Source organism: Balaenoptera acutorostrata, chromosome 11 (genome assembly GCF_949987535.1).
Source record: "Balaenoptera acutorostrata chromosome 11, mBalAcu1.1, whole genome shotgun sequence".
Classification (NCBI taxonomy): Eukaryota; Metazoa; Chordata; class Mammalia; order Artiodactyla; family Balaenopteridae; genus Balaenoptera; species Balaenoptera acutorostrata.
Genome location: NC_080074.1, coordinates 62381862 through 62407340, shown reverse-complemented (window position 1 = coordinate 62407340; position 25479 = coordinate 62381862). Strand labels below are relative to the sequence as shown.

At 42.8% G+C, this 25479-nt stretch overlaps 1 protein-coding gene and 1 non-coding gene across 31 annotated transcripts; both read left to right on the top strand.

Moving 5' to 3' along the window:
* The first annotated feature begins 2758 nt into the window (after positions 1-2758).
* PCBP2 (poly(rC) binding protein 2) lies at positions 2759-25479 on the top strand. Of its 30 annotated transcripts, none has more exons than XM_057557488.1 (15): positions 2763-2938; positions 5333-5452; positions 6022-6045; positions 6134-6166; positions 7057-7173; positions 9695-9826; positions 10801-10929; positions 11963-12049; positions 13891-13983; positions 15065-15106; positions 16356-16428; positions 16939-16977; positions 17904-17959; positions 18873-19042; positions 21649-22450. In XM_057557488.1, exons 2-15 carry the CDS (start codon positions 5384-5386, stop codon positions 21998-22000), a joined length of 1416 nt encoding a protein of 471 aa, XP_057413471.1. In that variant the 5' UTR covers positions 2763-2938; positions 5333-5383; the 3' UTR covers positions 22001-22450. The 30 variants fall into 30 exon arrangements, with proteins under 30 accessions (XP_057413485.1, XP_057413488.1, XP_057413477.1 ...); XM_057557489.1 differs by having other exon boundaries at positions 5310-5452; positions 17907-17959; XM_057557487.1 differs by having other exon boundaries at positions 5310-5452.
* LOC114237640 (U6 spliceosomal RNA) lies at positions 7592-7698 on the top strand. Its single transcript, XR_003623180.2, has one exon. It is a non-coding gene; the product is annotated as a U6 spliceosomal RNA (small nuclear RNA).

The window sequence follows — 25479 nt, the reverse complement described above, 5'->3', positions numbered from 1 at the left end:
AGAAGCCATGTTATTGTTAGTAGAGTTATGTTGTGTTATCAACTTTTAATTTGATCTTTGTTTTGCCCCCATTATTAGAGATGATTTCACAGATAGCCACTCACTTTCACCCCAGCTCTTAGAGTCCCTGGGGTGTAAATGACCCAACTGCAAAATCTTGAGGTTAATCTGACCTTCAGCCCAGGCCTCACAGTAAGCTTGCTCCTTGGTTTGCTTTTTTCTGGGTGTCCTAACATTTTCCTACCTCATTTCCTCTCTGTCATTATTTGCTCTGTCCCTTGCCTTTGCCAAATGACAGACTTCTTTTTATTTCTATCTCACACTGTTCCTAATGCCCACCCATCATTTGGAGGGTCAGAGGAAAGACGTTGGAGACCCCAAGCCTTATTTTCCACTTCAGAAAGCTATCTCTTTTTGGATAACTCCACTGAATTGGGGTTGCCCAATAATACTTGACTAATATTAAGGCCAGAACTGACACCTGAAGAACTCAAACAAGGGTAAATAATAACCCTGTAGTAGCTGTCTCTTTCAATATCCTTCTTTTTATTTTGTTTTATTCCCTTCCAGGGCTCTTCTCTATTTTTTTTTTTTTTTTAATTTTTATTTATTTATTTATGGCTGTGTTGGGTCTTCGTTTCTGTGCGAGGGCTTTCTCTAGTTGCGGCAAGCGGGGGCCACTCTTCATCGCGGTGCGCGGGCCTCTCCCCATCGCGGCCTCTCCTGCTGCGGAGCGCAGGCTCCAGACGCGCAGGCTCAGCAACTGTGGCTCACGGGCCCAGCCGCTCCGCGGCATGTGGGATCCTCCCAGACCAGGGCTCGAACCCGTGTCCCCTGCATTGGCAGGCAGATTCTCAACCACTGCGCCACCAGGGAAGCCCCTCTTCTCTATTTTTTAAACAAAAGTTTTAATGTGGAAATTTACAGATATATACAGGAGTAGAGAAAGCAGTTTAATGAACTCCTATTTCCCATAACCTAGCTTCAATAATTATCAACACTTTGCCAATCTTGTTCCATTCCACATCATATTTTTTCCAATTTTTATTATGAAAATTATTATTATTTTTTGGGGGCACACCACGGGGCTTACAGGTTCTTAGTTCCCCTACCAGGGATTGAACCCGGGCCACGGCAGTGAAAGTGCAGACCTAACCACTGGACCGCCAGGGAATTCCCTGAAAATTATTTTTTAAAAGTTTGAAGAACAGTACAATGATCACCCATAAACCTACCACCTACACTCAACAACTGTTAACATTTTACCAAATTTGCTTCATTTATATACCTATGTGAACCATTTGAAAGTCTGTTTCATACATCATGACCCTTCACCCTTAAATATTTCATCATGTACCTCTTAAAACAGCATTTCTCCTGCATAACCACAATTCCATTATCACACCTAAGAAAACTGACAACACCTCCTAATATTTGCTAATATTCAGTTCATGTTTGAATTTCCTCAGTTGTCTCCAAAATGTCTTATATAGCGGTTGTTCTTCTTAAAAAAAAAAACAGGATCCAAACAAGATCCACACATTATATTTGATTATCATTCTTTCAAATTTCTCCTCTTTTCCCTCCCCTTCCTTTTCCTCCTCCTCTTTCTTTTCGAAGAGAACAGCCTAGTTGTCTTGTAGAATGTCCTGGATTCTGGATTTGCTGATTATCTCCTTGATGTATTTAACTTTTTCCTTTATCCCTTGTAAATTTCCTGTAGATTGCAAATCGGGTCTGAAGGCTTGATTATATTAAGATTAAGCACTTGACAAGAATACTTAATAGATGATGCTATGTACTTATTGCATCTCACCAAGGACTATGTCAAAGTTGTACTATTAGTGATGCAAAGTTTGATCACTTGGGTGATGTGTTGACTATATGATCTTTCGATTTAAAATTTTCGGGTTTCTTTCTTTTTTTTCAGATAGTCCATGTGATATTTGGCACCAGGATAACATCCTGTTCCCTAATAAACTTTCCCTTAGAGTTTTGGTGATTGATGGCACTTGCTTGAATCAATTATTTCATTTTGGGTTGGAGAATGAATGGTGATTTTCTAACTTTTTATTTCTCTACATTCATTATATGGAACTCTTGAAAAAAGTTTTCCCTTATCGACTAGGAATGAACTACAGTTCTTCCTAAAAGAAAGGGTAAATGCTTAAATCTTTCCTTTTAATTACCAATTTTCAGAGTAAGTTGGTGTAAAAGTGACCTCCAATGTGGCGAATTAGCTTTTTTCTCTTTCTGAGTATCACTATAGACTACGGGGTTTTCCCGGCTCTTGTCAGTCTCTCCTCACACATCCCATATTCCCGTCTCCTTTATCCATGGCGACTGCCAACTCTCTCCGCACTTACGCTTGGGCTTTCCAACCAGCCCGCTAGGGGACACTAGTTTCCTCCCTGCCCCCCCCCCCCACGCTGCCGCTCTATCATGAACTTCGGCGTCTGCCACCAGTTGTCTCGCTGGTGCCAGCGCTGTCCACGGAGCCGCTCTAGGCTGTTGGGAGGCCGTCCGTATTGCGTGGGGAAGGCTTGGACGACGCAGTCGCCTCGCCGGCCCCCGGGGCGGTTAGCGCTTCCGGGGTCGGAGGGTGCGCGGGGTTGAAAGCGGGCCGCTCCGCCCCGTCCCCCTCCCAGACCAGCAGAGGCAGCAGCCGGAGCAGCCGCAGCCTGCGCCCTCTCCCGCCCGCCCGCCCTCCGCCCGCCCGCCCGCCCTCCGCCCGCCCGCCCGCCCTCCGCCGCCCTCCACCCGCCCCGGGGTCTCTTTCCCCCTTCCTCCTCCTCCTCCTCCACCCCCCCCTTCCTCCTCCGCCCGCCCGCGGGGCCCCCCTCGCCTTCCCGCCCGCCCCTATTGTTCCGCCCCCGGCCTCCCGCCCTTCCCCTTCCCGCCCGCTCCCCTTTTCCCCTCAGTCGCCTCGCGCCTGCAGGTAAGCTTCAAGATTCTCCCTCCGCCCGCGGCTATAGCTCTATTTCTATTCTTGCCATCTTTCTTAGCGGGCTCCGGTCCTCGTCACGAGCCCCGACCTCGCGTAGTCCTGCGTGAGCGCCTACCTCCTCACTCTGCTTGGCCGGCCATTCACGCGAGGCCCTGGCTCCGGCGAGGCCTAGTAGGCCTCGCGCAAGGCCTTCCCCCCTCCCCCCTCCCCCCCTCCCCCCTCCCCCCCCCCCCCGCTTTTTCCCGGTGGCGGCTGCGCAGGAGTCAAGGAGGGCGCGCGCGCGGTAGGGGGGGGCGGCGGTGGATTTGTTGGTTGAGGCGGGTTGGGGGAGGCGATGGCCGGCTTACTGGCCGGGCGGGTGAGCGCGGCTCCCCGCGGGGGTCAGACGCTGGCGCAGCCACACGAGGAGGCGCTACTAGTCCGGCTCCTCCCCCTGGATCGCAGCGCCCCCCCCTGACCGAACCGTTTATTTTTTTTCTCCTCTTTTCTAGTGGAGGGATAGGGGGTGCATTTTTTGAGTGGAAAATGCTTGGATGACCAAGGGGAGGGGGGCTGTGGAGTTGAAGAAAGGGTAGACGGGCTTCCAGTTACCGAGTTATTCAGGACATTCTCTTGGGGTAACGAAATTTGAAATTACAAAATGCCTGCCGCTGCAGACCCAGACCGAGCTATTTATAGGAGAAGGGGTAATGGACTGCAGGATTAACAGCTGGATTCCTGGGATTGGGTACACTGACGTTGACCTAGTCAGGAGAGAAATATGACAGGGATTTCTTGGATGATTTGGAGTTGGAAATGCACCTTTGTGCCTTACCTCAAGAAATGGCTTCAAATAGGTTTTCAATTTTCTTGCTCGTTCGAACTTGCATTTATTGTGGTATTTGTAACGTGCTTCCTATTACGTGAGTGGGGATAAGGAATTAAACTGCCAAATTTTTACCACGTCTTACTGAAAAAAAAAAAAAAAAAGAAAGTTTTCCGCACAGACTTAACTCTGTCTCCCCATTTCCCCCCCACCCCCAGCACTGTTGTTTTTCCTTGAGTGAAAAGTGTTGAATTCTGGGATTTTGCCAGCAATTAATTATATTCTGGAAATGGGGGAATGAAGTGCTTTGGGGATGCCTCAGTCACCTCAGTCACTCACTTGAGGTAGCCATAGGGCAGCTTGCCATATACAGAATGGTCTGGCAGCCACTTAAACACTTTAAATACTTAGGATATGGGTTTTGTGTTAGAGCAAAGTTAAAACGGTGGCTGGTTTTGTTAAGGGGGAAGACTGGCTGTAGGAGAGAGATCATTGATGTTGTTTTGAAGGGATGGATACTAAAAATGTCACTGGAGAAATTTCACAACTTTGGGGAGAACCAGTCTTAGGGCCTAAAGAGGTGTTGTAGGCTAAGGTATATCCAAAAACATTCTTTCTACACGTAATCAATTATTCTAAAGCAGAAATGTTAGGAACATTGCTTTAGAGGATACGTGGGGAAAGGGCCTCAGTAGGAAAGGCTCGTTACTGCTGTTGTCTAAAACAACTACACAATAAATTTTTAGCAGTACCAGTTTTAATTTCGATTGTTTCCTTTGGAAGAAAATTTAAGATTTAATAGATTTGAATGAAGACTTGAGTGGTAACAGAGGTTAACACAGAAGCAAGGAAAATTTTCACATCTTGAGTGACTATCAAGTTAGGTTGGGAAAAGAGGACTCAGGCTGCACTTAATGTATTGAGTCATTTCCCAAAGGGGAATATGGAACCCAGCCTGCAATAATAGAAGGCATTTCAGATGCCTTTTTCAATGAGGTTTTTGATTTAAATCTTTTAAAAATTATTTGGTGACATCTATTGACATTCAAAATTTTAATGTGAGATGCTTCTCAATTTCTTTAGTTAGAAATTGCTGCCAGTAAGAACGTTTACATGTGTCCTCTCTAGCTTTCAACCCAAGCTGTTTCCTAACAGGGAAGCAAAAGGTCGTTGCCCTCAGTGTAGTTGATTAGTTTGAGGTTTGCCCTCATGATTTCCAGGTGTTTCTGTATTCTCTTGAAGCTTATTCTGTTGAAGGACAACTGGTGCACGTTCAGCAGTTCCCTTAGAACCATTGCCAATTGAAGGAATCTTTCACATCCTGAGAGTCAGCGGAAACTGTACCGTTAATGAGAGCAGACTGGAAAGTTGCTTTCATACTTTGTAACAGAACCTGAGCTGTTAATGCAGTTGTGCTGGATGTATATAAGCCTGCCAACTGACAGACTGTCATTTAAGGAAAAGAGTTCATTAGAAAACATTGATAATGGTTAAAGTAACATTGGGAAATATTTCCGTTGTTTTCCTTCTCTGATTTTGGTCATGTTTTCATTTCAGTTTTTGGCTTTCACCCCCACCAGTGACCAAAGACTTGACCACTCAGCGTCCAGCTCCTCAGAACACTGCTCGACATGGACACCGGTGTGATTGAAGGTGGATTAAATGTCACTCTCACCATCCGGCTACTTATGCATGGAAAGGTATGCACCAGCTTGGGAAATTGGGTCATAGTAACTGCTAGGGGAGGGGCCAGGAATAGAGGGCATGGATCTTGGAGCTCATCAGATTAGCACTGTGGGGTGTCTGGCTTTAGCACTCTTCTCTAGCAGGGTAGATGAGAGTGTAGTGCAAAAATGGACAGACTTTACTAAGAAGCGCCACTGAGCAGGGAAGGCTTAACCATAGGCTAGAGCCAAAGACTGTCTCATACCTGGATGATAAGATTTTTCTCATGGATGTTGCTATAGCTTGTGATAGGTAGATTTCCCCTGCCCAAACAATTTTGGGGTAACTTTAAGGTGGGGTGATATGTTTGGTATTTTAAAAAAGAATTTCTATTAAACAAAGCTAGCATTTAATTACTCCATTATTTCTTCACAGTTCTTTGATAGCTTTGCTTATATTTAGAGCAAAGAAAATAATAAGCCTGTCCATTCCCTTTCCCAATAAATCTTAGTTTTTCCATTGCTTTGGACTGTTCAAAATTACTTTTTGTGATAATGAACGCTTCAAATTTCTTCATATTTGACACTAGTTTTCTCCATTGCAGGAAGTTGGCAGTATCATCGGAAAGGTAAGACATCACTTCAACTCTAATTACTATTTAGTCAGTCTGCCTTTAAATAGCAGTTGGAACTCACTCTTAACTTTTCCTCTTACAGAAAGGAGAATCAGTTAAGAAGATGCGTGAGGAGGTGAGTTATTGCGGATGGGGGGTTAAGGGACTGTTAACTTGGGAAGTAAAAAACCTTGAAAACAAAAGCCAAAAAAATTTAATGAGAGATTAGAAGGGGGAATTTTTTTTTTGGCTGTGCGGCATGTGGGATCTTAGTTCCCCGACTGGAGATCGAACCTGTGCCCGCTGCAGTGAAAGCGCAGAGTCTTAACCACTGGACCACTAGGGAAGTCCCAGAAGGGAGGAGATCTTTTTCTCTCTCTCTCTTTTTTATTTTAGATTTATTTATTTTATTTTTGGCTGCATTGGGTCTTCGCTGCGATGAGCGGGGGCCACTCTTCGTTGCGGTGCACGGGCCTCTCATTGCGGTGGCTTCTCTTGTTGCGGAGCACAGGCTCCAGGCACGTGGGCCCCAGCAGCTGTGGCACGCGGGCTCAGCAGTTCTGGCTCACGGGCTCCAGAGCCGCAGGCCCAGTAGTTGTGGTGCACGGGCTCAGCTGCTACACGGCATGTGGGATCCCCCAGACCAGGGCTCGAACCTGTGTCCCGTGCAGTGGCAGGCGGATTCTTAACCACTCCGCCACCAGGGAAGCCCGAGGGGGAGATCTTAATAGGAGAAGCTGGTGTTTTTCTGGCGCAGTTATTTGTAATGACAAATAGTATGCTGGGAAATGTAATTTTAGGAAGTCTCAGTTCATTCAAGACTTAAAGCAGCTTCTGTAGTTTATGTTTGAGGACAAATATGGAGCAGTATTTGAAGTGATGTCGATATTGCCTTGTGTCAGGATCATGTATACAGGCAGCTTCTTGCCCATCTTATTTAGGAGGGATTATATATTTGTGTGTATGTGTGTGTGTAAGCTCAGATCTTTTTGTCTCTTTAACCTTTTGGCTCTGTTTCCTATCCAGAGTGGAGCACGTATCAACATCTCAGAAGGGAATTGTCCTGAGAGGATTATCACTTTGGCTGGACCCACTAATGCCATCTTCAAAGCCTTTGCTATGATCATTGATAAACTGGAAGAGGTTTGTTGTTCCCTGCCCCTCATTCTTTATTTTTAAGTGCTTCTAGATAGTTTAGTGATTTCTAAGGGCTTTTAAAATTCAAGGACAGACTAGATCATGAAACTCTGTAAATGGGTTCTTTGCTCCCATTCATCATCCCCCATATTGGACCATTTGCAATTAAAAAAAGATTTCACTTTAATCGGTAGAAAAATACAGTTGACCCTTGAACAACATGAGTTTGAAGTGTGCAGGTCTACTTGTACTTGATGTTTTTTCCAATAAATACGTACTATAGTACTACACAATATGTATTGGAGAACTACACAATCAGAGGTTGGTTGAATCTGTGGATGCAGAACTGTGGATAAGTTAAGTTATACATGGACTTCTGACTGGGGTGGGGTGTCGGCACCCCTAACCCCCAACTGTAGTTTGAGTGCTCACTTTGGCAGCACATAAACTACAATTGGAATGATACAGAGAAGATTGGCGTGGCCTTTGTGTAAGGATGATACGCAAATTTGTGAAGCATCCCATATTTTCCAGTTATAAAATAAGTAATGGGAGGTTAACTTTGTATGGTGGCAAATGGTTACTACACTTATTGTGGTGATCATCTTGTAATGTATTTAAATGTCAAATCACTACGTTGTACACCTGAAACTAAATAGTGTATATTGACTATACGTGAATAAAAAAAAACCCAGAAAAACCCCCAAATAGTGTGACTATTATCAGGGACTCTGTAAAAAATGTATGAAAAACCAGCATCTTTTATTTCTTAACCAGCAGTTTTGAAGGTATGCCACCACTGTGTTGGTAATTATGTCCCCTAATTCATAGTTGAGTGGACTAAATTAACATGCTTTTGTTAGGAGCCCTTCTGAACACTAATATACTCCATAAATACAGGTATCTCCCAACCCTGGATGCAGTTATATATTTTTAAAAAAATCAATCTGGTAACTGTGTCAGAGCTATACTTGGAGGGAGGGAATGCATTTTACAGGTTATCAGAAGCAAAATATCAATACCAGAGATTTTTTGACTGAAGAAAGATTTTTTTGTTTGTTTGTTTGTTTGTTTTTTAACTTTTTGGGTTTATTTATTTATTTATTTTTGGCTGTGTTGGGTCTTTGTTTCTGTGCGAGGGCTTTCTCTAGTTGCGGCAAGTGGGGGCCACTCTTCATCACGGGGCGCAGGCCTCTCATTATCGCGGCCTCTCTTGTTGCGCAGCACAGGCTCCAGACGCGCAGGCTCAGTAATTGTGGCTCACGGGCCTAGTTGCTCCGTGGCATGTGGGATCTTCCCAGACCAGGGCTCGAACCCGTGTCCCCTGCATTGGCAGGCGGATTCTCAACTGCTGCGCCACCAGGGAAGCCCCTGTTTGTTTTTTTAATTAACTGGTTTCAACCTTATAATGCTGAACAACCATTGCTCTAGGTCCAGTCTTCAGCTTCCTCCCACTTCTGCAGTAATACTGCTAATCATGCAATTGACGTTGCAGGCAGAGGAGAGCTTCGGGGCTGCTGCCTGATGCCTTAATGGTGCCTGAGATCTTAACCTTCCCAAGATCAGAAATGTTATCCTTTGACCTGCAAGACCCTGCTAATCCAGAGCTTGTAGCTTTAAAAAAAAATTCAGAAAATCTAGGGACTTCCCTGGTGGTCCAGTGGCTAAGACTCTGAGCTCCCAGCACCGGGGGCCCGGGTTTGATCCCTGATCAGGGAACTAGATCCCACATGCTGCACCAAAGAGCCTGCGTGCCACAACTAAGACCCGGTGCAGCCAAATAAATATTTTTTTAAAAAATTCAGAAAATCTGTTCATACTTTTAACAAATAAGAAGCATGTTCTTGACTTTAGGGGCTTATGTTTGAGGAATTCCCAGGTCTAGCTACTACATAAAGATTAGGTTAAAACCATTTAATCCTCAGAAGGCTAAACTTAACTAGTTTAAAGCCATGACTTGCAAATGCAGCATATTGTAACGGGAAAGACTATGGGCTTTGGAACCAATACAGTCCTTTAGTTTAAAATCTACAGCTTTTTAGATGTGATTGGGGTAGGTACTCAGCCTCAATTTCATTATCTGTACAATGGTAATATTACCAAGAAATTAAGACAAGGATAAATGGAAGTACAGTATTTAATCTTTATGTAGTTTTCTAAGAGAACAGAATTGGTTACTTGAATTTGGATTGCATTGTTGTATCTCTTAATATTTAATTTTGTCTTCAGTATTGTTTTATTTTACTGAAAAAAACTCTTTAATTTTCAAAGTAAATTTTCTCTCTACCAAGATCACTGCCCCCGGTGTGAAGGAAAATATATTTAGGGCTAAATCTGAGGACGTTTGTAGGCCTTTTTATCTTTTCAGAAATAGGGTTTTGGGGGGAGGCAATATTTGAACCTTTGTTGATGCAGATTGTGACATAATATGTCCCTTGTAAGGTTCTCTCATGGCAGTTATGGGTTCCCAGGAATCTGTTTAAAACTTTTACATTCTTCTGATGTTTTGACTAATTTCTTGTTGTAGGACATCAGCAGCTCTATGACCAATAGCACAGCTGCCAGTAGACCCCCAGTCACCCTGAGGCTGGTGGTCCCTGCTAGTCAGTGTGGCTCTCTCATTGGGAAAGGTGGTTGCAAGATCAAGGAAATACGTGAGGTTGGTAACTTGTGCTCATTTTCTTTTTGAAATGTAAATTATTCTAAATGTGCTTCTTCTATTAGCCTTTACTATGTCTAGGAAAAGTTTGTGTTTATTGAGATGAAGATTTTTATTAAAGTAATAGTCCTAGAAGACTATAATTTGATTGAGATATATATATATATTTTTTATATTTCATATACTTTAACAACAATAAGTCAGAAAAGTTAACCAGAATTTCCACCTATTGCATATGACCCATTGGCAACTTTTCTTTTCCATGAGACTACGTTATCTTTTTTTATGTTTAAAGAGCTTACAATTTGATCGATAATAATATCAAATATTTTTCTTGGCCAAATCCCTAAATAGCAAGGGGAAAATGAAGGTGTATTGGGGTGTAGTTGAAATTCTCCCTTTTAAATTATGGAAGTTACATAAAATTATGGAAGCTTTTACTTATATCTGGGAGTTATTGAATTGGATGTTGGAATGAAATTTGAATGGCTCCTAAAGGAAAACGAATTGTAGTTTTGGGAGCCTTTTGTACATGCCATGTGAGCAGGGATTTTGATTTTGTTTATTGATGTATTCCAAGTACCTGGGGTGGTACCTGGCACATATAGGATGGGCTTGATATAAACATTTGTTCAATAAAAGAATGAAAGGTGGGTGATATTTGTGGGTATTTTGTTTGATGGCCTACAGAGCTGTCATTAGCTGAGAGGAAACTGTCTAGAGGGACCTTTTTCTTGAGAACAGGTTAAATTTAGGCTGTTATTCAGCCTTATTTACAGCTTTCAGAGGCTAATTTATAACTGATTAAACAGTCTTATCTGGAATAAGGGAAGAGTGGGAAGGGAGGATAAAAAGGGTAAGATAGGAGATGGGTTAAGTGTCTACTGACCTTTAGACTCTTAAGATTTCTGCTGGGAGATACTGAAGAGTATGAGCTGTTTTCTCTGATTTTAAATTTTTTTTTACCCCCAAAGAGTACAGGGGCTCAGGTCCAGGTGGCAGGGGATATGCTCCCCAACTCAACTGAGCGGGCCATCACTATTGCTGGCATTCCGCAGTCCATCATTGAGTGTGTGAAACAGATCTGCGTGGTCATGTTGGAGGTAAGCCCTCAGGCTCATGCTGAGAATGGGGGGAGGGTGATTTAGGGAGACAGACTGATCTATATTTAGTAAGACTAGAATTAGGTGAGGCTGTTAGAAGCCTCCAGTGGGGGTGGGGAAGAGGTTCCCTGAGTTCATATTTTCCTTCCCCCAGCTTTGACTTTTCTTACAGTCCAAGCAAAAATAGAAACTAAGCAGTGTTGATCATTTGGTTTACAGCAATTTTAGCAGAGTTGGTAGGGGAAGATTCACTACTAGGAATGAGTGGACAAAAGATGTATCTGGGTTCCTGAGAAGCTAAGTTAAATTGCCTTTCAGATTACAATATTTTCGCTACATGCAACTTTGATATATTCTTTAAATTAATTTCTGTGTTATGAGGCAGAATTATATTCAGAATGGTATATATATTAAAAAAAATGTATCCATAATGGTGTTTCTGAATGACTTATGAGGTTCTAGTAGATGCTATTTAATTAACAAGAATAGCAAAATTAAGGGGAATTAAACCTTTTTAGAATTGTCATAGGGAGTTGGTCCCATATTGGTGAGAAAGGAAAGTAGAATTTTCAAGTAGAGTTTAGGAAAATATTGATTGAGCCTTTGAACTATTTATGGACAGTTCTGTATTATCCTAGATGCAACATTTGGGAGCTTTATTTCCTTTTTTGGCTTTATTTCCTATTCAGGCCAAAATGTAGGATCTTAATTACCAACTCAAACGTACATATGTATACATACAGGTTTTTTATGTTAATTAGACTTATTTGAACACATGGAAATAATGCCTAAATTATTACAGGGGAATCTGCCTTGATGAGAATTAGTGTGAGCTGTGTAGTCCACGGACCATCTTACTGCTTTAAAGGCAAATAACTGCAGATGATTTGAGATTAGATCTAGCCAGAGACAACGTTGGTAGGTGAGGGAATGGAAATAATACAGTTTTTAATTTAACTGACCTGTGTGAGCTTAAGCCACACAGCTGAAGCAGCTTTGAAACCTTATCTCTTTTTGTTTTTTTCCCCCTCTGACTCTCTCCCAGTCCCCCCCGAAGGGCGTGACCATCCCGTACCGGCCCAAGCCGTCCAGTTCTCCAGTCATCTTTGCAGGTGGTCAGGTAAGAAATTTTTTATTGGTGGGCTAAGGTGAACAAGGATTATGTTTGAAATGTCAACTTTGCCAGCAGCACACCAGGCCACTCTGCATGCTTGCTGAAACCTGTACTCTGGCCATAATTTGACCTGCTTTCAGTTTTATTTATTTTTTATACTGGAGAAAGCTATGAATGCTATCTTATTTAATTTTTAGCAGGCAATGGGAGTTTTGTAGGCACTCGGAAGAGGTAATTTACTTAGTAATTTAAGGTGGGTTGGGTTAGAAGAAAGGGTTAAATTGCTTTGGTGTCACTACTTCTTTCCCTACCCCACCCCATCCCATGTTTTTTCATGTGTGGGGTGTTCTTTAGAGGTCTGAATAAAGGTAGCAAAGAGTTGGACCTCTGAAAGAGATTCTTGGATGGTGGTCTCAAATTGGGGGTCCTGAAATTGAGTGTCCTACAAACTTCCCCTTCTCCCCACCTCACCTCCCCTACTCCTACCCCTTCACTCCCAAACTCCAGTGTGTTGTCCCCGGGCTCTTAACCTCATAAACACTGGTTTGAACCCACGTGGCATAACAAATCAGCTGGGGTAAGGGTTCAGTGTCTAAGAATAGAAGGGGGAGAGCATGTTGGGCTGTGTGGGGCTGTGACCTTTGGTGTTAGAGTAAGAACACCAAAGCACCCCTTTGACCTCTCCTCCTTCACCCACCTAAACTCTGGATCCTTGGCACGTGGTTTATTCTGAATTTAGATTTTTATGACAAAGGGCACTGATTAGCACCATGGTTTTATGCTTTTTGGTTAGTATTTGAGGAGTAGGTAGGTTAGTTTTTTAAGTATTGAGGTTCAGGCTGAAATAGTGACCTTCATTTTGGTAGCTGCCTAAACAAGTATAGTGCTCAAAGTGCCTTTTCCTACATGGGGCTGACCTGTTACAAGCACAGATATTCAACTAGTTCCATCTTATATTTGAACTGGAGAAGCACTTAAAGTCCATCTCATTCATATTCTATTGAGTTGTCATAAAACAGCAAGTTTTGGGGGACTTAGTTTGTCTTGTAGTTCTGGAAGCTTTCACAAGAAATTAATCATATCACAGTTTAGTACCTTGCTTTTAACACTAGCCTTGTACAAACTGGTTTGGTCAAAGGGCTCTCCATGAGTCTGGATAGTTAGGCAGGATAAACAGACCCAGAGTCAGTGTAGCAGGGAGGTTTAGTTCTAGGAGTTTTCCCTTCTACCCTGGAACTACAAGTTCCTACTCTTTTGGATTCTTCCACTCCCACTTGGGATTATCTATAGAGTCCATGCTGCACAGCAGCAGTCCTCTCCATTTACAAGTCTTCCTTCATTTCCCTTTCCTTCCCTCCCCTTCCCACCCCCCCCTTCTTACCTCTTTGCTTTCCTTCCCTCCCTCCCCTTTATTCAGTTGACCACCCTCTAAAAACTTGCAGCTTCTTCTTCCATGAGTGGCCCTGTCTTGGATTATTCCCATGGGCCTTTTTAAATGGACCAGTTCATGCAGTGTCCACAGATGGACCTGTGTCTTTTGTTCCTGTGTGACAAAGTGGGCTCTGTAGGGGTTCAATTTAATCGCACACTGACCAGGAGCTGGCATCAGCTCTGTTGCCCCACGCCTTCATTCTGACTGAAAATAGCCCAATTGTGCAGTGTAAAATCTGCCACCATAGGTAACTTTTTTTTTTAATTCACTGATTGCAGCTCGTTTCAAATTGTGTTGTGAGCTCCTTTTTAAAGGAAAAGAAAAAATTAAACAACTTTTTTTGTGTGAATTTCATGCTGGTGACAAGGTGCCGGATTGACAGCCCTGGAGACTGAAATCCTCTATTTATCCACAGGACAGGTACAGCACAGGCAGCGACAGTGCGAGCTTTCCCCACACCACCCCGTCCATGTGCCTCAACCCTGACCTGGAGGGACCACCTCTAGAGGTGAGAGGGGATGTTCAGTCTCCAAGGCTCACTCAATCCTTCCGCCTCAGCCGAGACTGCCAACACGCGGGGGGCCAGTGGCGCTGGTGATTTTTGTGCTGTGGACACCACCTGTCCACGGGGACCTGGACTGACCCCCCCACCTCATTTCACACAGGCTGCGTAGCCCACCAGATGGTAACACCAACTCTCTTTTTTTTTTCCTTTTTTTTTCTTTTTTTGTTCAACCCCTTTTCCCTGTCTCCTACTCCTCCTACCCCATTTTCACCTTCCCACCCCCACCTGGGTGCACTTTCGGGGGTACTGGCCACTGTGATGTGAGAAGCCTCACATCCTGTGAACCAGCTGCTCCTTCCTTCCCCTCCCTTCCTGATTCTCCTTGTCCCCCACCCCATTGCCCTGAAGACCCAGCTCCCTTTTTGGGAGGTTATGGTGTGGGGGGAGGAGGGTGTAGTGGGAGCTGCAAGTGCCTTTTATGGAGGGGAGGTGGGAGAAGGCAGGACTTAGAACACAGTGATTTTTTTGTATGTGTGTGTTCCTATGGTCAGCTCCCTAGTGCTAGGGACCCAACTAGCTTCCAGTGCGCTTAAGGTCTTTAGGCAGATGTAGAGAAAAATAAGATAGGAAAAGAAGTGTTTCAAAACATGCCATGTAGGTTTGTGCAGATACAAATCATTCATGTCACCATGATTGGTAGAAGGGTTGGGGTGGCTGAAGAAAGACCGTTTTCCTTCTAGGCTATCTTGTACACAGGGAGAAGGAAGGGGTCTCGGGCAGTCGAGGCATTGTTTAATCCCACTTCCCTCGTTTTCATTAAGAAACAGATGTGTTATTTTGTCTTTGATTGCAGGGAACATGGCTCCCTTTATAGGCATCCTGGAATAAGCCATCATATTAGGGTTTAAAGAAGGCCAGCAGGTCTGACTGTATTTGTGAGATACCATCTACTGCCTCAACCCCTGGCCTCCCTATTCTCTAGTTCAACTCTGGCTTCCTGGCTAGTTGAAATCTGTCTTTTTCCCCCCACTGGGTGGCTGTCCGTGATTGGTTTTTAATAGGAATTGTTTTCCTCCTTTTGTAGGCCTATACCATTCAAGGACAGTATGCCATTCCACAGCCAGATGTAAGTTTTGTTTTCACTTCTTGTTTTGAAAAGTTCCTTCTCCCGTCCAAAATTGTCTCTCTTCTCCACGTAGGCAGAAGTGAGTTGGGTCTTAAACATTTGCAGTATTGTTTTCCTCACAAGGTGAACTCCATATTTTGGCCCTTAAATAATCTTTAATCAGGACATAGTAGCACCTTGTTTTTGACATTTAATCCCTGGAAATTATAATCTGGCAGATTATTGGATTCTACTTTCTCCCATGTTCCAGATTACTCTAAAAGAGAAATGTTCCACGGTATACTGTCATTTGTTATCCCAGGGCACAGTTTAAATTGACAGTGGGCTGTGCATCTCTGCATGGAGTCCTTTCCATGGCGGGGGATGGGGGGTGGGAGGTTGGCTTTGCCCTTGTGTACTCCTCATTCTGAGGTGATGACAATTTAAAAAGCATCTGGAGGGATGGGAAAAAGGGGCTTATTTACACAGGGAGGGATAGGAAGCTGAATATTTGGGAATTCAACTCAATAAAACCTTCTTTGTCACTAAAAACTCCAACTTAAAAAGTGCTGGTATTTAGACTTTAAGGGCATTTCTTTCTGCACTTATCCTCTATCCTTACTAACTCTTTCAGGTGCTGAGCTTTAGATTTGGGAAGTTGAGATTGGCTCTTGGTTAGTGATAGTCCCCAGGAGGGGAAGTAGACTTGAAGAGGGATGGTTTTACAACAGCCAGGACAGTTCATATAGACAAAGAAAAATAGCTGTAGAAATCATGGGGTGGGGGTGTGCTAAACCCAGTTTGGTTACACCTTAATCTCTCTCCTCCTTGCAGTTTCCCTGCGCCCTCATCTCCTTCCCTCCTCCCAATACTGACAGAACCCTGCATGGTGTGTTTTCCCTAGCACCACTGCACAGTTTGTTTTCCTAGCCTGTCTGTGCTTGTCCCTGGGGCAACTGTTGCAATGGCTGCAAGCACCTTCATTAAATAGCCCACAGGGGGATGGTTGTCAGGCGGGTGCTGCTGCTTGTCTTTTCACACACCCCAAATGCGCTCATTCTCTTTGTACTGATACCCTTTCTATTTCTAACCCTTACCTTCTTGTGCCCATCCCCAGGATGGTGATACCAGCCCCATATCTTACTCTCTGTCATAGTTGAGTAGTAGCCAACTTTGGGGAGCAGGAGCTCTGCATTTTCAAATTTGAATGTGCTTGAGCCCTGACTATTTTGCTCTTCTAATGCCAACCTCTTCTGTTTCCTTCCTGCAGTTGACCAAGCTGCACCAGTTGGCAATGCAACAGTCTCATTTTCCCATGACGCATGGCAACACCGGATTCAGTGGTATGGATACCTCAGTGTTTATTTCTGTAAGGTGTAGTACAAGACAGAGGCCCAGCCCCAAGGTCTCAGTTTGACATCTGTTTAAAACAAACTTCATTACCCAGCATCCTGCTGGTTTAAACTTGTCTGTTTTCTATGGCTAAACCGAAGGAGGTAATGTGTTTGTTAACTTGGTTTTCATTTGGGGTGAGTTATTCTAAAAGAGAAAAAAGGCCCTGGAAGGTTTGGGGTGAGGTCTGGGGATGCTTGTCAGGCAAAGGGTAGGCTGATATTTCTTCTAACCCATCCTCACTGCTGCCCCTTTGATCTGATTGGCACCCCTTTTCTCTCCACCAGCTATTCATAGACCTGGGTAGAAACAATCCATTTGTGCCAAATTGTGTAGTGGTTTTGGTTTTGGTTTTGGTTTTGGTTTGTTTTTTTGGGCTTTTTTTTTTATATATAAGGAATAACTTGTCCGATAGGGTTAGGATGAGACCACCAAACTCATTTTCACTTGTATCTTAACAGGCATTGAATCCAGCTCTCCAGAGGTGAAAGGCTATTGGGGTAATGATTAAAAAAAAAATCTGTAGTATTCTACTGTTATATTAATAAACTGGTGGGAGTCTTGTTTCACTACCCATGACATACCAGCAGAACATGCAGAAAGGAGCTGAGAGAGCAAAGCGGGGGTGGGCCTGGTACCCCTGAGGGTCCCTTGATGGATCTGGCCTACCCCCTTCTAAAAATGCTGAGTTTCAGCAGCCACAGCTGAGAGCAAGACTAGACTTGTGAGTTAGCCAGCTGGTCTGGTCTAGTCCAGGTGTCAGATGGGTATGGGTGTTTGCTGATAGGAGTTTTTTTTCTTTTTCTTTGGAAAACAAAACCCAGAACAAATTATTGAGCAAAAGACGGAATAAATCTGGAGAAACGAACTTCCCACACCTTACTGCCATCTCATTCTCACTGACCTTCAAGTGTAGGTTAGGGGTAAGGGTGTGTTAGGAGGGTATTAATCTGATATAGGTATATTTAAAGCAACTCTGCATGTGTGCCAAAAGTCCATGGTACCCAATAACAGGCATGATATTGGCGCTGGTGATAGCATCAGGTGAGATAAAATTGGAACACAACAGCAGGAAATCCAATCAGAAAAGGGGAGAAGTGCAGAAGTACTTGTTTAGATTTTGGTCCTGAGAATTGAGGATACCACATTCCCTTGCCCCTTGCTTCCATCCCCTTACACCCTAATAGGCTGGGCTTTGCAGGAAATGGCATGAAATCAGCCTCTTCTGTGTGTACAGAGGAACCTTTCCAGCATATTTCTACACCCCTCTCCCCCTCTTTCCTCCTTGGAGGCTTCCAAGTTAGTGATGAATCCCAACAGCCAATGCTGGGTTTCCAGTTCGTTTTCCTTCTGTTAGGTTAATGTACAAATCAGTGGGAGTTTGTATGCTGTGCATTGAACTTCTTTGCTCTCTTCTGTCTTTCAGCAGGTTTGGATGCATCTGCTCAGACTACTTCTCATGAACTCACCATTCCAAACGATGTAAGATATGGTTGGGTTGCATGGGGTGAAAATAAGAGAATTGGTTTTAAAGAATAGAGGTCTTTTCAATGGCATCATGCCACTCTTAAGAAAATGGGGTTGTAGACACCAAATTAAATTATTAAAACTATATAAAATCTCAAGTAAAAACTGATGGAGGAAATTGATGAGCCAGAAAGAACCTTTTTGTCTCAAATAGAAATTCCCATTTGCCTTTGTTTCTTGTAGAACCTGAAGCCTTATCCCTAACACAGTGGTCCTTGGATGTTCTGTCTGTACTATCCAACATGGTAGTCACTACCACGTGTAGCTGTTTGAATTGAGAATAATAAAATAATAAATTCAGTTTCTCAGTCTTACTGGCCACACTTCATGTGTTTAGTTATCACGTTATTAGTGTCTGCGGTATGGGACAGTGCAAATGTTGATCAATTTTTTACTTTTTCCCAAGGCAAAAGCATTAGAAAATAGCCAGAATTCTTGTCACTATAGTAAAGTAGGAATCATGGCAGGATGAGTTAAGGGATCTTTTTTGTCAAAAACAGAATATACTTTTATCTTTATTCCTATCTCTGGTAAACTAGGTTTATCATCATGTTTGCTCTGCTTTATTATTTTGTCTTTGGAGTTAGTACTCTGAGGAAATGAGCTAATGCTCCTAGGAGTCATTCAGCTTAGAGTTGGCTCTGACCTGTAGTGATCAGACAGAAGAATAGGGCAAGAGTTGAGATATAATCTATAACTCAATTTTTAAAATCAGGAGTATATGAGTAGAATGTGTAGGATGCAGATAGTAGTTTCCATTGTCATGTTTGTGGACCCAAGCTGTAGAAGCCTGAGGAGTGGGGTGGAATTCTTGGACCTAACCATGCAACTCTTAATTTGGTATGCCTTGTTGTTTTTCTCCCTTAAGTTGATTGGCTGCATAATCGGGCGTCAAGGCGCCAAAATCAATGAGATCCGTCAGATGTCTGGGGCGCAGATCAAAATTGCGAACCCAGTGGAAGGATCTACTGATAGGCAGGTTACCATCACTGGATCTGCTGCCAGCATTAGCCTGGCTCAATATCTAATCAATGTCAGGTAAGGGTTCCCTATCTTTTGTGTTATTCATGTCAGCACAAGTAATGTGTGTGTTGGGGGAAGTTACACTGTAATGTAAAGTGTGGGATTCTTTGGGGGATGGAAATGGGAAGGGTAGAGATGGCAAAAGAAAAAGTTTAAAGTCTAGCTCTACTTTTCATCCATCCTTAGTGTAGTAGAAAAAGAAACCAATTTGTAATAAGTTTGCATGGGGTTGGGGGACGGGGAATAGATTGTTTGCATTTGACTTTTTGATGGTTTTGGGAGTGGAAGGTATGGAGCATGTCTTCACCAGTAGGATTGCTCTGGCTGGAGCACTGACTTAAAACCAAATGTGGGTCTTGCTGTAGATGTCATATAGACTAATACTTCACTGATTGGGTTTAGGCTCCAAAGCACCCTTAATTGAAATAAGGATAATGAAGTTACGTGACAGCAAGACAGTTTCTTGGAGGCAGTCATTACCGTTTATTCTGAAAACATCCATTTTTCTCAAGTTGCCAGTGTGTTCCATTGTTCAGAGCTTGTGGAAAAGGAGAAGGTACAGGTATTGGATGTTTCAGAAATGCTTAGTATTTTCTTTTTCCCCCACAGTCTCATCTCATCTCTTAATGACTTTCTGAGATTTTACTTTTTTTTATCCAGACGTAGCTAATGTTAATACAATTGTAGCAGGACTATTCACAGTCCAATGGGCATCCTACAAGGCATTTATATTACTTGCTTTCTCAGCACATGTGCTTAAGTCATGTTCTTAATTGCTTACTAACATCTTAAACCAGTGTTAGCTCATTCCCCAAGGGACTTAGCTATCCCTTTTATGTAGACTTTTACCTAGTTGTTATTTACCTCTGTCACAATTCTTTGGTCTCTGTTGTGCATAAAAATTTTATGGGTTCCTGAATCTAGTGCAAGGGAAAGGAATTCTTAAGTATGGGATCTATTTTTTGCCATGCTTCTGCAGATCTTGTATTTATTCCGTGGTCTTTTATCCCCTGGTTAAGAATTTATCAGTTCCCCAGTAGTGGTTCTGACTTTTGCCTATGTCTTTTCATGCCTTGAGGTATTTTCTAGTCTTTATGTAGAAAAGACTTTTCTGTGTCTAGATCTGCTTTCTTCTTCAGCTACCAAGATGTCAAATTCTTACTGTTCAGACTGAAATGGTAGTTATTAGTTTTGCATGGAGGCTGTTTGCAAAGGTTTGTTTCCTTGTTTCTAATGGGGGTGGTGGGTTGTTAAGAGGCAAGAATCGTGTTCTTGGAAGCTGGAAACCAAGCGATTTTTCTTCTGCTTGGGTAGACCTGCCCTGAATGTTGTCAGATAGCACTTCCACATAACCTGCTTGCCTGACCCCTGTACTAGGTCAGTGGCTAAGTTGTAAGGAAGCAGAACTTGGTCCATCTTTGTTTCCTGATTTTAGTCACTCTTTTCAGGATCATCCTTTTTAATGAAACTGTCCAAGCTATGGATTTGGGTCAAAACTTTTTAAAGCTTCATTTAACACCAAGCAAGGACTATGTGTGCACGGAGCTAACTCTTCATTTTCTCATATTGGCCCAGTTTGAACGCAGAAAGCAAACTGGTTTTATTATGAATACTAGGCAAGAAAGAGTTCTCTGTTTTCAGGAATGGACCCTGAGCATTTCTACTGATTTTGGCACCTTTTTTATGGATTGCAACTGTCCTTGGATTTAGGTAAACAAAATGGAGTCTTGAGAGGAGCCTCCCTGCCTTTAAAGAGTTAATCTTGAGCCGTAGGATGTCCAACAGACTTCAGCAAATGCCTGCAGTTCTGCCATAGATACATGCAGGCATTTGGGAGCTACAGGTCATCACTGTGATTTAGAGCTTATTTTAGGAGTAGCAGTGGTAGTTTTACTTTATTAAACTGAATTTTTCAGCAGTGCTTTAAGTTTCTCTCTTCCAGTTTTCTAAGGTCTACATGAGAAGTACAGTCAGTTAAAAACAAAAACAAAGAACCTTTTTTCTCTCCCACCCCATCACCAGAAATGAGGCTTTATCTATGCTTCTGTTCTCAGCATTTTTCATTGAAAATGCTACAATCTTTGAAGTTTGAAATGAGTGACCTACTTTAGGCTCTTGTCCCTTTCCATCCTGATATATTTGGTAAGTTTGCTGTGGTGGTAGAAGCAAATTTTAATATCAGTTACAGAAAAAAACAATTAAAAATTCTGTGCATTAGTATCCCAAAGCTGCTCAAGTGATTGGTGGGTGAAACATTTGTTCTTGTTTGGAGGTGGATGGGTACTCTTTCATTTTCTGCTTGAAATCGTTCTTTTCTGCCTTCTGGGTTGGATCAGTGTGTCAGGTAATAAGGAAGTGTGTGATTTTTCTCAGTCTGTCAGCTTTTTCTTCACCATAGCAGTTTTAAATAGCATTGTGGAATGGAATTTGGCAAACTACATTTTTAGAGGGTGGGACACAGAATAAAAGACAGCTTGTCACAAGTTGATATTAAGTCTTCCTAATTGGCAACCAGAGGCACTTACTGATAACTGAAGCGGATTTTGTCCTGTACTTTTCCCTTTTGTGGTCTTCCCTTCCACCCACCCTTTTTTTTTGTTCCTTTTTTTCCTCTGTTACAGTTTAGAAAACGCTAAACCCTCCTCCCAGGCAGCCTCCGTCACGATCCCTGATCACCTCAGCATCAACCTCTCTCAACCCTCCACCCCTTCTTCTTCTTCTTCCTCCTCCACCACCACCCCCTCGCTCGCCACAGCGGGGACCTCCGACGCACCCTCCAGCCTCCCCAACCCTCTTCCGACCGCCCCTTGTGTCTCCAGTCTGCTTGGCATGAAACCCATCCCTCTCCTGGCTCTAAATGTTGTGTCTGCTGCTAAGGGTGCCGGGGCTTCAGCTACCACCACCACCACCTCTGCCGTGCCATGTGTAACTAACAAACTGAAAGGCGAGAAACAGAGATTCTCTCCCTACTGATTGCATATATCTTGGGGCACCCCCTCAAGTATTTGTTTTTGTTTTTGTTTTTGTTTTCCCTTTGTTAACATTGGTGAGAACCAAACTATTGTGAGCTTGTGACCGTTTCCTTTTTACTGTTTTGGGGGATAACAGGGTGGGGGCAGGGGCAATGGTAAACTGTTTAGGTTTAGGCCGTTTCTGCTTGAGTGCCTGTTTCAGAGTCTGACTTGTTGAATTCTTTATCTAGAGCCACAGTTCTTGCTCTTCTTTCTCATTCTGTTACTTTTTTGTAGCTTTATTCTGCCTTGCAATATAACAATGTTTTAGGCTCTGTGTTAATGAATAAAAGCTTCTCCATTAACCTTTTTTTTTTTTTTTTTTTTTTATTTCATGGTTATCAACCAGCCTTCTTGGCCAGATTTGTGTTTCTAGCTGTAATAAAGTTGCCACAGTAAGAACCTTAGTTGACTGTGCTGTGAAGGAAAGAAGTTATTTCTTTACCCAGAATGGGGAGGCAAGTTGGGAAAAGTCTAATAAAGTTTGCCGGCTTCTGTCTGCATTCCTCTGAACTAGTATTACCCCTCTCCCTGTGACATTGGATAAATTTTGAACAACCAATGGGTGACACTGCCTCAAATTTGGCAGGATTCTGTCCAGTTATCCTAAGTCAACCCTGATTACTCAACCAGGTCCTTTTACCCTTTTATTCTATTCCCCGCCTACCTTTGTCTCCCCACCAACCCTGTCATAATTAGAGGATTAAGACCTAGATTTGGAAGGGACCTTTAAGATCAACTGTAACTCATTGATTCACTTTATCAGATTAAAGAAATAGAGGCTCTGGGAGAATTTAAATTTGCAGACCACATGAGTGAGTAGTCAGGACTAGCAATTTGTGCTTTACATTTACTCAGTCTTCTAAGATTGTGCTTGATCTCCCTGAAGCCTCATCTCTCTCTGTAAAAGAGTAGGAATGCTGCAGGTAAAATGGTGGAAGGGCTCTGATAGTTTCCATTCAGCCTGAATGCGTATTGCCAGGGTAATGAAAGTATGATGCTCTTCCCAGGACTTAGAAAACCAGTGTGGAGATTTTTTTCCTGGTGACCTTTTCCCATATCCCCTTTGGCTTACATTGTTTAAAAAACAAACAACAAAAAACCTAATTATATTGCAATATATTAACTTTTGGTATCGTGGTCCTTCAGTCTCATATTGGGGCTGTGAGTAAGTGTTACATGTCCCAAGTCTGCATGAAGGACTAGGGGGGCAAATTTCATTGTCCAGATAGGGTTTTTCTTGTTGGTTGCTAGATGCTCCTTTATCGTGTGGTCCAGCTTTCCTTAGTAAGCTCTTTTTATATCTTGCTGATACCATCTCCCCCAGAAACCTGGTTTTTATTTTATCTAGTTCTTGATTTTAGAAGGCCTCTTTACCTAATGAGTACTCCCTAAAGGATTGCTTGGAAGCAAGTCAGATGTTTTAAGGGCTGACCAAAATCACCGCATCCAAAGGTACTTCTTGGTGCTCGATTTTTTAGTAGCTTACAGCTCCCCCATGTGGTCCTTCTATTCTGGAGTCCTTAACAGTCCTTAACACAGTATTTCTGGTTGGGTTTTCCCTTCTCCTTGCCCCCTCTCCCTGCCACCCCCAAATCCTGCCCAGGCTGTGTATAAATTCTGGACTATTCTTTTTGAGTTCTTTTTGGTGCCAGAGTGCCACCACCTTCTTACATTAACTTAGTGTTTTTTAGGTCCTAGATCTAAACTGTTTGCGGCAGCTCCTTTCCTCAACCTTCAGTTCCCACTAAACCCTTTGATTCAGCGTCTGTTGTTTATGTTGCTCTAAATCATCCCATTTTGAGGTTGGCAAGAACCTACCCCCTTTAAGAACTATTTTCCTTTATGCTGAGGTTACAGTAGCATTTCTGACTTGAAACTAAATGCAGTTTGTAGTTGAAGGACCTATTTCCTGCCCTTCCCCCACCCCCTTGCCCCTGCCTTCCTGGCCAGTTTTTGGATTTGCGTTATTCTGGAAGAGATGCAAATACTCTCTTGACACGAATGCCAGTAAATTTAAAATCTTTATGAAATAAAGTTATAAACTCAGGGGCTTCCCTGGTGGTCCAGTGGTTAAGACTCCACGCTTCCACTGCAGGGGTGTGGGTTCGATCCCTGGTTGGGGAAGTTCTGCATGCCAGGAGGTGCGGCCAAAAAAAAAAAGTTATAAACTGAGACTGGGTCTTACACATTTAGTTCTGTTCAAAATGGGAGCTAAGTCCTGCTGGCTACCTAATATCAGTGAAGCAGGCTGATCGCCGAACATCTAAAGACCTTTCCTTCAAAGCCCAAAATTGGATTCCAGGACCTCAAATAGTCTATTTGAAACAGGCATTGTAGCCAGGTATATTTGGATGGAGAATTTGGCTTAACAGGACCACAAATTGGGGAGCTTCTAGAGTGAGCTAGGGAGGTGCTGAAAACAAATTGTTTTGACTTCCACTTAAAGTCTTGAAAACTAGGTCTAAAAACTATAGGTTGGGTATAATTCTTGACCCATACTTAACACTTGCTGCTCCCTCTTTAACATGCCTTAGTGTTTAAAACTCAAGCATCTCTTAATAGTAATAGTCTTCACATTGATGGAGAAACCTGGGACTGTTTTATCAGTAGCTTGGGAGAAGCTAAAATAAGCTGGGCAGTAAAGAAACAGTTTGTGTATATTGTGACCCTCTAAGGCTTTAGTGTGTGTGTGTCTGTGTGTGTGTGTGTGGTATTTTCAGAGAGTGCTTAACATCTCCCCCAAAGATTCTATAGAGCGTAGTTTGAGGGATACCCACAATTAATAACCAAGGTCCTCAATTTCCCTTGGTTGTGAGGTAATTTGCCTCAGGAAGCTTGGATTGCAGGGGTTATAGGACCATGGTACTGATTAATCCAGAAAGTCTTTAAAATGTCTCCCTTGATACTGAAGCAGATTATGTACTCCTTCACATCTCATCAACCAGGCTAAAAGTTTTGGAGGTGAGGTACTGCTGGGCACTCAGAAAACTAACTTCGAGTTTTTTTTGTGTGTGTGTTACAGGCTTTCCTCGGAGACGGGTGGCATGGGGAGCAGCTAGAACAATGCAGATTCATCCATAATCCCTTTCTGCTGTTCACCACCACCCATGATCCATCTGTGTAGTTTCTGAACAGTCAGCGATTCCAGGTTTTAAATAGTTTGTAAATTTTCAGTTTCTACACACTTTATCATCCACTCGTGATTTTTTAATTAAAGCGTTTTAATTCCTTTCTTTGTTCAGCTGTTAATGCTGAGATCCATATTTAGTTTTATAAGCTTCTCCCTGTTTTTTTTTTGTGTTTTGTTTTTTTGGTTTTTTTTTTTGGCTCATGAAATTTTTTTGTTTGTCATGGAAATGTAAGAGTGGAATATTAATACATTTCAGTTTAGTTCTGTAATGTCAGGAATTTTTCAAAAAAATTAAAAGATGGACTGGA